We start from the raw sequence: 11,570 nt of genomic DNA, 5'->3' as shown, positions 1-11,570 counted from the left end.
CAGCGCTGCATGGGCTACGCCACGTGGCAGGGAAACAGCCGCATCACTGCGCTGCTGCTTCGGGGCCATGTTGACCCAGCTCTAATGGGCTACCTCCTGATGCTGAAATATTGAGTGCTTGACCAGGGGCATGGGAGTGGGATGCTTTCAAAGAGACACCGGCAGTTTTGGGAACTTCAGCCTCCAGGAGAAGATCTTGCCCTGTTATTCTCACTTCCACTTATTCCTGTGTGGAGCTGATCCTCTCCATGGAACAGCGACTCGGGGAAGCTGCCTCCCCAGCCAGGAAACAGTGTGGGGAGAGAAGACGTCTCTTTAAAAAAAAAGGGAAGAGTGCCTGCTTTGGCCCCAGAGTTGCTTGCTTCAAGAAGCCCCGCAAGGTGCCAGGCTTCTGCGAAAATACAGGGCAATAAAATCACCAGCATGAGCTTTCCAGAGACCCATCCCTGCAGGGAGCCTTTGGGGCAGCCGCCTCTCCCCTCCAGCCCTCCATAAAGGTCAGGCCTGACTGAAAAACTGGAGGATGAAGAATGGGGGGCTGTTTCTCCACAGCACAGCCTGTCTTGTCAGGGCCACCGCCCCATCCCCTGCAGATGGACCCCCAGCTCCCTAACCAGCTCCAGCCATGTCCAGAGTGCACCGTGCACCTCCCAAAACACCCAGATAGAAGCAAACGGGAATACTGTTCAGCCCCCATGGGTCGCAGGGGAGCCCAGCCCTTGTGCCACAGCTGCCAGGCTGGGTGCACCCTGCACCCCACCACCCCATGCCAAAGGAACCCCTTAGTTTCCCCTCTCAGAGGAGGAGGCAGCATTGCGTGCAGCACCGCAGCCCAGCATCCTCAAGGCTCTGGTACCCTCTGCTGGCCCTGAACGTTTCTTTTGCTAATGAAGCCTCTCCTGGGGTGTGTTTTTCAGCCTGAAGGTCACTTGCAGAGACGTCAGCAGCCTCTCCGGCACCTGCAGCAGCTTCGCTTGCCCAACACTGCACTGTCTTCAGAGTTCCCCACTGGCACCCTCACACATCCGAGCTGGTCCCAGGCTGCCAAGGGCTGAGACCTACCCACACCTTACATCTTCAGGAGGACACTCAAAGAGAACCAATACTACTTTGCTAGAAGTGACAAAAACCTGCAGTTTGACAAGTGCAAGGTCGTGCGGCCAAGGCAGAAGGGCGAGTAGCTGCACAAGTCCACCCCAGGGCAGAGAGCCCGGGAGAGGCTCCTGGCGAGTGGGACAACCCTCCTTACGGCCCTCGGCACATGAAGGAGGTGGCAGAGGCTACTTGGAGGAGGGCACACAGCTCTTGGGCATCACCCCACATCCCCACCCTCACTGGGGCAGGCAAAGGGCTCTGCCCATGCTTCCAGTAAGGCTTCCATGCAGCTCTTTACACTGCAGGGTTAAGTGTTTGCCCACTGCAGCCCTTGGAGAGGGGCAGGAGGGTTAAGCAAAGAGCAGCTCTGCAACAGGGAACAGGTCGTTCCCTTCGCTGCTGCTAGCAGACAGGGAAGAGGGCAGCAGCCTGCAGGCACGACGGGGTAAGGTGCCTCCCGCACCACTGAGGCTGACAGGGCAGCCTGTGGCAACAGGATTTGTGCCTAAATAGACAGATCAAACCCCATATGAGAAATGAATTTCTGCCTTCAGGGCTGCTGGTGCTGCCCCCGGGGCTGTCCTGCCTCGAGGCATGTCCCCAGGGTGGGCTCTGGGTAACACAAGGGAGAGCCTTTCCAACCAAAATCCTGCACCACCTCTGAAGGGGGGAGGATACAGTCCCTCTGCCCTTCCAGTCAGCCAAAGACCTGGGGCTACCAATATCAGTTTTTATTTTAGTACAAACTAAAAGCTTTTGGAGTTCAAAGAAACATCGACATGACACAGTGACAGAGTACCCAAGGTGAACCCTGACCACCCCAAACCCTGGTTCAAGAGGGAGGCCTTGGGCTGTTTGGTTCCCCAAGGAAAAGGTTCTTCCAGGAGCAGGCTCCAAGGCCACAGGGCACTCTGCTGGCACATGGGCAGGCATCAGCGGTTCCCTCCCCACGCGTGGGACGGGGAGGTCACTTGATGCGGTAGAGGACTTTGCGTTGCATGCGGTGCTGGATCTCCCCCCGCCGCATCATCAGCTGCAGCACCTTGTAGATGGCATGTTCTGGGTATTTCTGGAAGAGGGGAGAGTAGGGGGAGATGAACTGGCAGGGAAAAGCTCACCAGAGCCCATCAGTAAAGCAATGGGCTTTATCGCCACCTGTAACCCCCGCTAAAGCCTGGCTGTGCCTCTCTGGAGGAAGGGAGCCTGGTGGCACCAGGCGCTGATGCCCCTTTCCCCTTTCACTGTTTCAGGTCTGACTGCAGTCTCAGAGATCAAATGGGTCTGGTTTCAAGGGTAGGATCCCAACCTACCCAAACAGCCTCAAACCTCAGTGCTTTTGCACTTAAACTCTGCAATCACATTGCACACAGCTCCCTACAAACAACTTCAAAAGCAACTATGACCAAAAGGCTCTCCACCCACCCTTGGGGAATGGGTTTCACCCCCAGAGCGGCAGCCTAGGGTCCCTAGTTTCACTGCCCAACCCTCCACAGAGTCCCTGACCCACCTGCCGCATGAAGTCCTGGACAATGCTGTGCTCCGACACCTGAGAGCCAATAGCGAAGCGGCGCTTGAGCTGCTTCTCAATGCGGGACAGCATCTCTTGGTCCTCCTGTGTCGTGAAGCCTTCTGCCCCTGGAAGGAGAGGCTGCATGAGCTCTCTGTGCTGCCTAGACACCATTCTCAAAGCCACAGTGCCTGTCTCCTGTGTCTCCCACATGTGCATGTCTCAGGGACTTTAGGGAACCCTTGAGCAAATCCACCATCAAAGGCTGTGGAGCTCCAAAGACACAGCTGAAGCTTCCTTCAAACCCTTTGTGCCACACTGCCTCCCAAGGAAACCTCGTCCCCACCCCCACAGGGAAGAGGTTAGAGGACCAACAGGTTGGGGAACCACCTCCAGCACTGGACTCGGCCCTTGGGACCACAAGAGGCCAGACCATCCCTCCCTTGCCTAGCATGGGTGGAGACCCATGGTGTCATTTGTCATTGCCCGCCCCCACAGCGAGCCACAGCCCCACGGCCATGAGGGCCCCTTGCTGCCACAGGCACTGCTTTGCCTTTGCTCAGAAAGCAGGTCCAGCCCCTGCCCCTGCCAGCCTGGTCCTGGGAGGGGAGCTTGTCTCTCCTTGCCCTGAGCAGCCAGGCCCAGCACGTCCCTCCTGCCCCCAGCATCTCCCCCTCACCTGACAGGCTGCCCGACATGGCCGCATCAAGCGTGGACACCTGGAAGAGCCGCAAGGCCTCCTCAACGTCTGCCTCAGTGGCGAAGGGCTGAAGCTTCATCTTCCCCAGGGACTCGGCAATGCGCACGATGGCCTCCAGCTGCCTGTGGCCAAAGGAGAAGTTTCCCGCTTTCTACCGCAGCTCTGAGGGGTCTTGTCCTTCCCCCTGACATCCCCACCTACCCCTCTCCAGGCACCTCCTGCCCACCCCCACACCACCTCCAGTGTTGCCCTAGTCACAGAAGGCTCCCCCAAACCCCAGCACCCCACTAACCCCCTTCCTGGGCTAGCCCAGGTGACTCCCAGCAATGCAATCCCAACCCCAAGGGTTTCGGTCGGGCAAGGAGGGCAAGGTTGCTCACCGGACGGTGATGGGAATGCTGGAGCGGCGGTCGCTCTCCTGCTCGTGCTGGCGAGGGCCGCTCCGCTTCAGGATGTAGCGGTTCTTCAGCTTCTCTGCCGCCGCCGCTGACAGCCGAGGGCCACACTTCCTGCAAGGGGGGACAGGAGCTGGAAGCAGCACCTCCAGCGGGGGGCTTCCCTGGGCAAGGGGTTCCCCAGGCACCCCTCGCTTCCGTGGGCCACGCTGAGGCACTGCTGCAAGCTGCTCTTGCTTCCCTTTTTTCAAGGCAGGAGTTAAAAAAAAGGTCACCCAGATACAGCGCTTGCACATATCGGCTGCGTGGTTCGCTCCTCACCACTGCCTCCCACCGCGCAACCCCAGCGCTGCCAAAACGTCATGCCTCTCACTCACGTCCGACAGAAGGAGATGAGCTTCTTCAGCTTGTTCAGCTCGATCTCGCCCTCCACGGCCTGGGTCTGTGTCAAGGCACTCACGTGCAAGGACATCACGTGCTTGGCCAGTGTCTAGGAGACCAGAAGGCAGTCAGGCAGCAGGAACCCCCCTGTCACCCCCTCCCAAGTAACAGGGCACCACGAGTCCCAGCTGTACCCACACACCCCAACCCACCATGTCTCGCTCCTCATTGTGCTCATCCTTGACAATGAAGATCATGTCAAATCGGGACAGGATGGTGGGCATAAAATCAATGTTCTCCTCGCCCTTGGTCTCATCCCAGCGCCCGAAGACAGAGTTGGCAGCTGCCAGCACTGAGCAGCGGGAGTTGAGCGTGGTTGTGATTCCTGCCTGCAGGGGGAAGGAGAAATGGATGGGGTCAAGACCACATCCATGTCACAGCAGGGCTAGAAGGCTATTAACTTGTAGTGAAAGGTCCAAAGCAGTTTGCAAGGACTCATCCTCAATCATTTGCATTTACATAAAACCCCTTAAGCAGCACCCAATTGCTCTGTAACAGTTCCACATTGGAGAGGGGTCAACACAGGAGCTACACAGGGCTGGCCCCACATGTCCTTCTGGAGGAGAACTAGCTGCAGTGGAGACGAGCACTGAGTAACTCCATTTAAAACTTCGTGTCAAGGGCAAGGACAGACAAGAACCTCTCACCAAGTTTGCAACCCAAGACAGAAACTGGGTGGCTGGGGCAGAGTCCTCCTGGGCAGCCCCAGGGGCAAAGTGTGGGTTTGCAGGTAGTAGGGCAAGAGCAGCCAGCAACAAAAAGTCATGGTGGGCATTCTGTTACCAGGGACTGAAGAGCTAAGGGGTGAGCCAGAGTGACCAGGAGGGAGCAGAGGTGCTAAAAAAAATTAAAAATAAAAAAAAATATTGAGCAGTGGAAATGAAGAGAAACTCTTATTTGAGGGAAGACCTGGCACCAGGATGTCAGGCAGTTTCTGCAGATCTTCTGAGGGTGTGGAAAGCAGTGGGAAGGAAGAAAGAGAAGTGATATCAGGCTGTGACACAGGGATATCAGCAGAACTACTAAATCTAGAGGAGCAGAGGACAGGCAGAGCAGAGGGAACTCTTTTCAGTCCTGATGAAGTTCAGGCTACCTGAGAGAAAACAACTAAAAGCCTACAGGCAGGGCTGGCTGGTCTCAGGTCAGACAAAGCAGTAACCATCAAAGCCACTGCCTGGACAAGCCACTCTAAAATGGGCAATTCCAGGAAAGGATGCGTGACTGCTGGTTGTTGGGCTCTCAGGAAAACCCAGCAGCAAGTCAGGCTCCTGCCCTGGGGAGACACACACCCACAGCTCACCTTCGCGATGGAGATGGTCTGCTGCTCCATGGCCTCGTGGATGGCCACGCGGTCATCCTCCCGCATCTTCTCATCCGAGGTGAGAGAAATGAGGTGAAAAAAAAAAGAAAAAAAACCAAACCCAAAGTCACCATCAGTCACCTCTGCCAGACCTCAGCTACACACCCCACTGATGCTGACCCCCGAGGTAGAGCTCTGTGAGGGTCTCTGCTTAAGAATGCAGGAAAGAACCAGGATTTCCCTGCAGCCCCATCCCCCGACCCTCCCTGAAAGCAAGCAGGGCGGTCTCAGGAGAGTTGCCCTTTTTCCTGCAGCTCTGGGCTCTCCCGGGAGCAGCCCAAGGGATCTCTTCCCCGCTCCCCCTCCAGCAGCCCCGCGGGTACCTTATCGAACTCATCGATGCACACCACTCCCCCATCTGCCAGCACCATGGCTCCTCCCTCCATGAAGAAACTCCTGGAGGAAGGGTCGCGGATCACCGAGGCTGTCAAGCCAGCAGCGCTGCTGCCTTTCCCCGAGGTGTACACCTAGTGGCATGCGGGACAAGGAAGGGACAGTACATCAGCGGCTGGGGGACCCAGGAGCCCCCCGCTCCAGCTAGAGGGCAAAGCACCCCCGGCACTGCAAAATCCAGAGCTGGGCAGTGCAAAATCCAGAGCTGCTGGAGGAAACGCAAAGGCCTCCAGGAAAACCCCTCAGCACATGCCCAAGTCAGACCTGCTGGGTACAGAGCAAGACTATTGCTTAGTCCCAGGCCTCAGACTAAGCAGCTGTGACGCGCTGGAGGGCTTGCAGCCACACAAATACAGGTATTAAGTACAGAACAGGGAGTGATTCATTCATTGTTTGGTGGGCTGCTGCATTAGCTTTGTTTTTCCCCCCAAGGGAACAACAGTGTCAGAGTATGAGTTTAATGGAGACTACAAGAAAATGCAGCCTGGAGGTCTGTGCCCGAGATGCAGTCAACTTCATTTGTTCTGACCAGCCAGCCTCACCGCTGATCAAGTCTCAACAATAAACAGCAGCACCAGTCACGTCTCTGGATGTCTGCAAATAGCCCAGCTCATATCATAACAAAAGGCATTACTTGCTTCCCCTTCCCTCCCTCATCCCCTGTCCTGCACCCCATCGCCTCCAGGCTAGCACCAGAAATGCCAGTTTGCACCCCTGCCAGCCCGTCCAGCTGTGGATGCATGGGCAGGTATCTGCTGTGACCACAGTCCAGTCCTTCAATGCAATGCAGGAAGCAGAAGGACGAAACGAGCCACACTGCAAGTGGGCACCTCAAGCCACCTACCCCAATGGGCGAACACTTCTCTACAAACTTCAGCAGCTGGGATTTGGCTGTGCCAGGGTCACCCAGCATCAGTAAGTTGATGTCTCCTCTGCGGGTCAGTCCATCCGGGAGCCTGGAGCGACAGTGTGGGAAGAAGAGAAGGAGGAGGGATGGTGAGCCTTTGTTTGGATAACCAAGCATTGCTGACAAGTGGCAGGTGGTTGGCAGCACCACCAGAAGACCATAAGAGAGCTTTGTGCCATGAATGAAACTCCTGCCACCACTCTCTCTCTACCAGGCTGACTTCTCCCCACCTCTTGCGAGAGCCTCCAAATAAGAGGCAGGCAATGGCCTTCTTGATGTCGGTGCTGCCATAGATGGAGGGCGCAATGCTCTTGGCGATTGTCTCATAGATGTTGGGCATGGCAGCAAGGCGACGAAGTTCCTCCTCTTCTTGAGGGGTCACTGAGCCAGAAAAGCTGTGTCCTGTACAGGGATGAGGAGAACGAAGCAACAGTGAACAAACAGAGGTTTTTAAGTAAATGACACCACTCCCCCTACACCTGCTACCACCAAAATCCCTTCTTGAAAATCATGCCAAGTGCCACCAGGTGGGAAGGGTGGAGAGGGCAGGCTTTTGCTATCCCAGCAAGGCAGGCTGTGTCCTTAGAGGCTGGTAGGAAAAAGCAAGGATCTTGGGCAAAACAGCTCTGGAGGAACCAGAGGGAGAATTACAGTCAGGACCATATTTTAATAATATAGCTCAATTTTAACCATCAACTTCAGCCCAGATCCTCAGGGATGGCTTAGCAGATTCCCACTAAGATATTCCCAATAAGATAAAAGAACTTAAATACCCTGGAGGCTGAAGACTCCTCATTTAATATCACTGAGAAAAAGTCATACAGGACACCCAAATTTACAGCATCTAGGGCAAGTTAGACCCTTGGACTGGCTTGAATCTTCTGCTACATAAGCAGCAGAGAAGGACCCAGGCTGTGATTTCATGCAGTCCTTGCTGAGGGACCACCTTGCTCAGGGTGGGGGCTTTCCCAACACCAGGCTACCAACACAGACCAGATGGGCACCAAAAGCATCCCTCACCTGAGCCCTCCACGTCCACCTGGATGCCCACCACGCGGATGTAAGCGCTTCGGATGCCCACGCCCACGTTATCACGGCTTTTGTTCTTGCTCTGGGCAGACTTCTTGATGGAGTAGATGCCCATGATCGTGACTCTGTTCCCTGGGACAACTTTGTCACACAGGTACCTAAGAGGAGGAAGGGGACAGTAGAGGATGGTCGTGGGGGAAAGGATGGCACCAGCAACACCTGCCAGCCTGGTGGGGCAATGGGGGGAGACGGCGCCGGTACCTGTCGCAGTACAGTTGCAAGTGCCGGGGCATCTCCCCATGTGGCACAGCATCTGGGGACTCCTGCAGCTTCAAGACCTGGAAGTCCACGCACTTGCACTTATCTGGCATGATGAAATAGGGGTCCAGCGGGCACTTTGGGCGGCCGGCTTGTTCTCTGTGCAGAGAATTCAAGCAGGGAAGGCTGCTGGCACTCAGCAGCCACTCCTGGGAGCCCCCCCCTGTAGAGGGGACAGTGGTGACAGAGCCCAGGGCAGCCGCCCCTCCGAGTGGTGCCCAGCAGGCAAGAAGGGCGGTCACACAGGGCTAAACCAAAGGCTCATCAAGCCCTCGGTCTTGTCTTCAACAGCTGCCAAAAGCAGGCATGAGAACAAGCCGAAGACAGCATGATACTTGCCTGAATACTCTCCCCGCCTCCCCCCTCTTCCCTGCTAGCTAAAAGCAGGGAGGAAGGTAATTAATTAATTACACAGAAGGTAACAGTATAGACTCAGCAACATGGCAGGGCATTTTTCTTTATAACCTCGCAAACGAAGCAAATGTTAAGTGGTTTCTGGTGAGAAAGCAATTAGCGATGTGACAAGGCTGCCATCAACCTCCCAGTCTCTCGGGACGCATCTGCCTTGCTAGACTACAAGCTCTCCGAGACAAGGAGCACCTCCACGTCCCACTGCCATCTCAGTACATCGCTGCCGATGCCTGACTCCATGCAGGCAGGGACAAGGCTTTTGGGGAGGGCAACGGGAGAGCGCAGAGGCACTCGGTGCAGCCAAGGATCAGGAGCGAGGCGCTGTACAGACCACGTGCAAGAACAATCCCTATCCCAAAGGCCTCTCATGCTGCATTAGAGATAAGGCGCAGAAAATAAATACTGGCAGGCGTGAGCTCGAAGACACAGCCCGCCACAATCAGTTGGCGCAAGAGCTGCCGCAGCGGCAGCCTAATGCTCGCAGTTCGCATGGGCATCAAGAGCTGCAAAGCAGGATTTGAAGGTTAGTAGCAAAGCACCCCTAACAGAAGGCAATGCAAAACAGCCCCCTGGGGAGGGGGAATGTGGAAGCAAGAAGTTTGTTTGAAAAAGATAAGGACTTAGTAGGAAGTTAGGACAGCAGCTTAACGCAGCATTATGGGACAGCTGGAGGCAGGAATGAACCTTTAGGTGCCACAGGCAAAAAGTCCTACAGACAAAAAGAACTCCCTGGACACAGCTGCTACAACACCGCTTGCAGCACTGGTCATGCAGCATCATGACTGGCACGACCACAGACAGATGGAGCTAAAACCTGCCAGCCACGGGTGCACACAGGCACAAGGGCAGCACAAAGGGAAGAGGCAGAGAGCGGCACAGATGATTCTGCCTTGTGTGACGGGGAGCTGACTCCGTGCAGCATGTATGGGATGGAAGGGGAGAAGGAGGAGGGGATGCAGCCTTTTCTTCCCCCCACCAGCCTGCTGCATGCATCCCCACGTCAGTCCTTACGTGTTGCATTTCCTGGGGAGAGCGTAACCCTCCAGGCCCGGGCGCACCGCAATGTTGCTGATGGTGTTGCGGCAGCTGCGGCACTGGATGGCTATTCTGGTGGCTTTGGCTCTCACAGGGGTGGCTGCAATTACGATCCCAGGGATTTTCACAAGGTGGGACATCTGGTCGGACTGAAAGGGAAAAGGTGAAGGGATGGTGAGAAAGCTGTCACTGGAGGATGGATGGGAAACCAGAGGTGTTAAAGAAACACAGTTTGTTCTTAGCCACACTTCCCACATTCATGGGACTAAGGTACCAAATCAGAAAAGGCTGAGCTTTTTGACAATGTCACTCTCTTGCTCTAGAGTAGCAAGGGAAGGTTGCATGACTTAAGCCATGCTGATTTCAAAACAAAAGAGAAAAGCACAAAACACTCCGTGCAGAACATCACTAACAGCAATAAGGTCCCCACAGCAGCAATCAGTACTAACAGTCCTTTGCAGTCAGATTTAAGCTGCAGAGTATCCCTGCTTGTAAGTTAGCGTACAACCCATGTCCTGAACTACGTGATCAAGCACCAAAAGCTTCCCTGCAATTGCACCCCCCCACAAGCAGGCCCTGCCGCTCACTGCTCAACGTGGCAGCAGATTCACCTCACCTTCAGGCTGCGGATGTTGGCTGCGTTGGCATCCGATCTCAACATGACCTGGATGTCTTGGAGAGTTTCCTCCCCTGAAGGACGAGGACGGGTGACCTCATCTGCGACTTCTTTTGCTGCTTCTTCCAACTACAAAGGGAACAACTAGGCTATTATGGGTATATTACAGCATATCGTCAGGGCTGCTCTCACGACATGACAATGTCAGGGCGCCAGGTTGGCAACCTCCTCCATCCTTACCAGCTGCAGGTGCTCCGCTGGTTGCTTGTACAGATAGTCAGCGAGATCTTCATCAAAGCTGGCCAGGTCTTCCATCTCCACCTCTACCCAGTACTGACTCAGGTTATAGTGCCGTTTAAGCTCATCCCTGCAAGGCAGTAAGTGGCAAAGGTCTGCCAGGGCAGAAAGCACCAGACACCAACAGCGACCTTATGACAAGCAGGGAGCAGAGAAGGAGGGTTCTGCAGGGTGTCCGTGGTTTGGAAAGCAAACGGGGAAAATCAGGAGAGCGCCAAGAGAAACCTAGGGGCATCTGCGAAAATCTTTCACCCAAGACTACTTTGAAATGTGACATAAGACCAGGGACACCACCGGTGCTTGCAGTAACCATACGGTGCTACACTTTACTGGAGTTACACGACCAGACAGGCAATTACACAACTTCTACACAGGGTAATACCTATTATACTTAAACGATGATTAAAAAGAAGAAGTAATAGGATAGCAGGCAATGTTCTCCTTAAAAAAGGTAGGATGCGTGAAATTCGGAGATTAAAATTGAAAGATTTTCCCAGCCCTTGCATGATGCATGCCCATGTTCTCTCACGGTTGTGTCTCCAAGCTGCATAGGCAAAGGGACAGCCAAGGGCCCTTCATAGCCTCCAAAGGAGGTTGGACAGTGCTGCACCGATTTTAATGGATACAGACAAAACTCCAGACCACAAAGCACTTGAAGACGACAGACCCTGAACTTCAGAACTAGGTGCAAGTCTAGCAGTGCGGATCCCTCTACTGTGACCTCTGCCACTGGCTGGCTGCCAAAAAATTTGCAGGCACACCAGACCTCGGTTTTCCTAGAAGGTTAAATGAGAACAACAACATTTCTTATACTAAGGTCTTTACAGTCAATGGGAAGAAAAAAGGTGACATGTGCTATCATATACCTGGGGCGTGCATAGCAGGAGGGAGGTTAACAGCAGATCGGATGTGCAAAGAGGAGTGGGTAACGCACAGGAGGAGAAGAGGGGTCACAGCAGCACCTGTATTTGAAGGTGAAGCCCGTCCGGTCCGTGCCCACCCGGTACTGCCGCAGGAACTCCTTGAACCGCTTCTGCAGCTGCGACGTCCGAAACCGCCCCTCGTC

The 11,570-nt window shown here is 54.9% G+C and overlaps 1 protein-coding gene across 1 annotated transcript in view; it reads right to left on the bottom strand.

The window, feature by feature from the left end:
- Window positions 1-2,017: 2,017 nt before the first annotated feature.
- Window positions 2,018-11,570, bottom strand: part of MCM5 (minichromosome maintenance complex component 5) — an 11,965-nt gene continuing 2,412 nt past the window's right edge. Inside the window, exons 2-17 of the mRNA XM_009647705.2 lie at window positions 11,467-11,564; window positions 10,448-10,574; window positions 10,208-10,336; window positions 9,568-9,740; window positions 8,089-8,244; window positions 7,819-7,985; window positions 7,029-7,200; window positions 6,736-6,847; window positions 5,822-5,965; window positions 5,439-5,504; window positions 4,291-4,467; window positions 4,075-4,187; window positions 3,683-3,811; window positions 3,282-3,424; window positions 2,603-2,730; window positions 2,018-2,164 (exon numbers count right to left, since the gene is read on the bottom strand). Of these exons, the coding sequence (XP_009646000.1) occupies window positions 2,063-2,164; window positions 2,603-2,730; window positions 3,282-3,424; window positions 3,683-3,811; window positions 4,075-4,187; window positions 4,291-4,467; window positions 5,439-5,504; window positions 5,822-5,965; window positions 6,736-6,847; window positions 7,029-7,200; window positions 7,819-7,985; window positions 8,089-8,244; window positions 9,568-9,740; window positions 10,208-10,336; window positions 10,448-10,574; window positions 11,467-11,564 (2,136 nt within the window). The 3' untranslated portion in view covers window positions 2,018-2,062. The remainder of the gene's footprint in view (window positions 2,165-2,602; window positions 2,731-3,281; window positions 3,425-3,682; window positions 3,812-4,074; window positions 4,188-4,290; window positions 4,468-5,438; window positions 5,505-5,821; window positions 5,966-6,735; window positions 6,848-7,028; window positions 7,201-7,818; window positions 7,986-8,088; window positions 8,245-9,567; window positions 9,741-10,207; window positions 10,337-10,447; window positions 10,575-11,466; window positions 11,565-11,570) is intronic.

This window comes from Egretta garzetta, unplaced genomic scaffold (assembly GCF_000687185.1).
Source record: "Egretta garzetta isolate BGI_Z169 unplaced genomic scaffold, ASM68718v1 scaffold51, whole genome shotgun sequence".
In the NCBI taxonomy this organism is placed as follows: Eukaryota; Metazoa; Chordata; class Aves; order Pelecaniformes; family Ardeidae; genus Egretta; species Egretta garzetta.
Note: the sequence above shows the minus strand (reverse complement) of the source record. Positions and strands in the feature narration are given on the sequence as shown.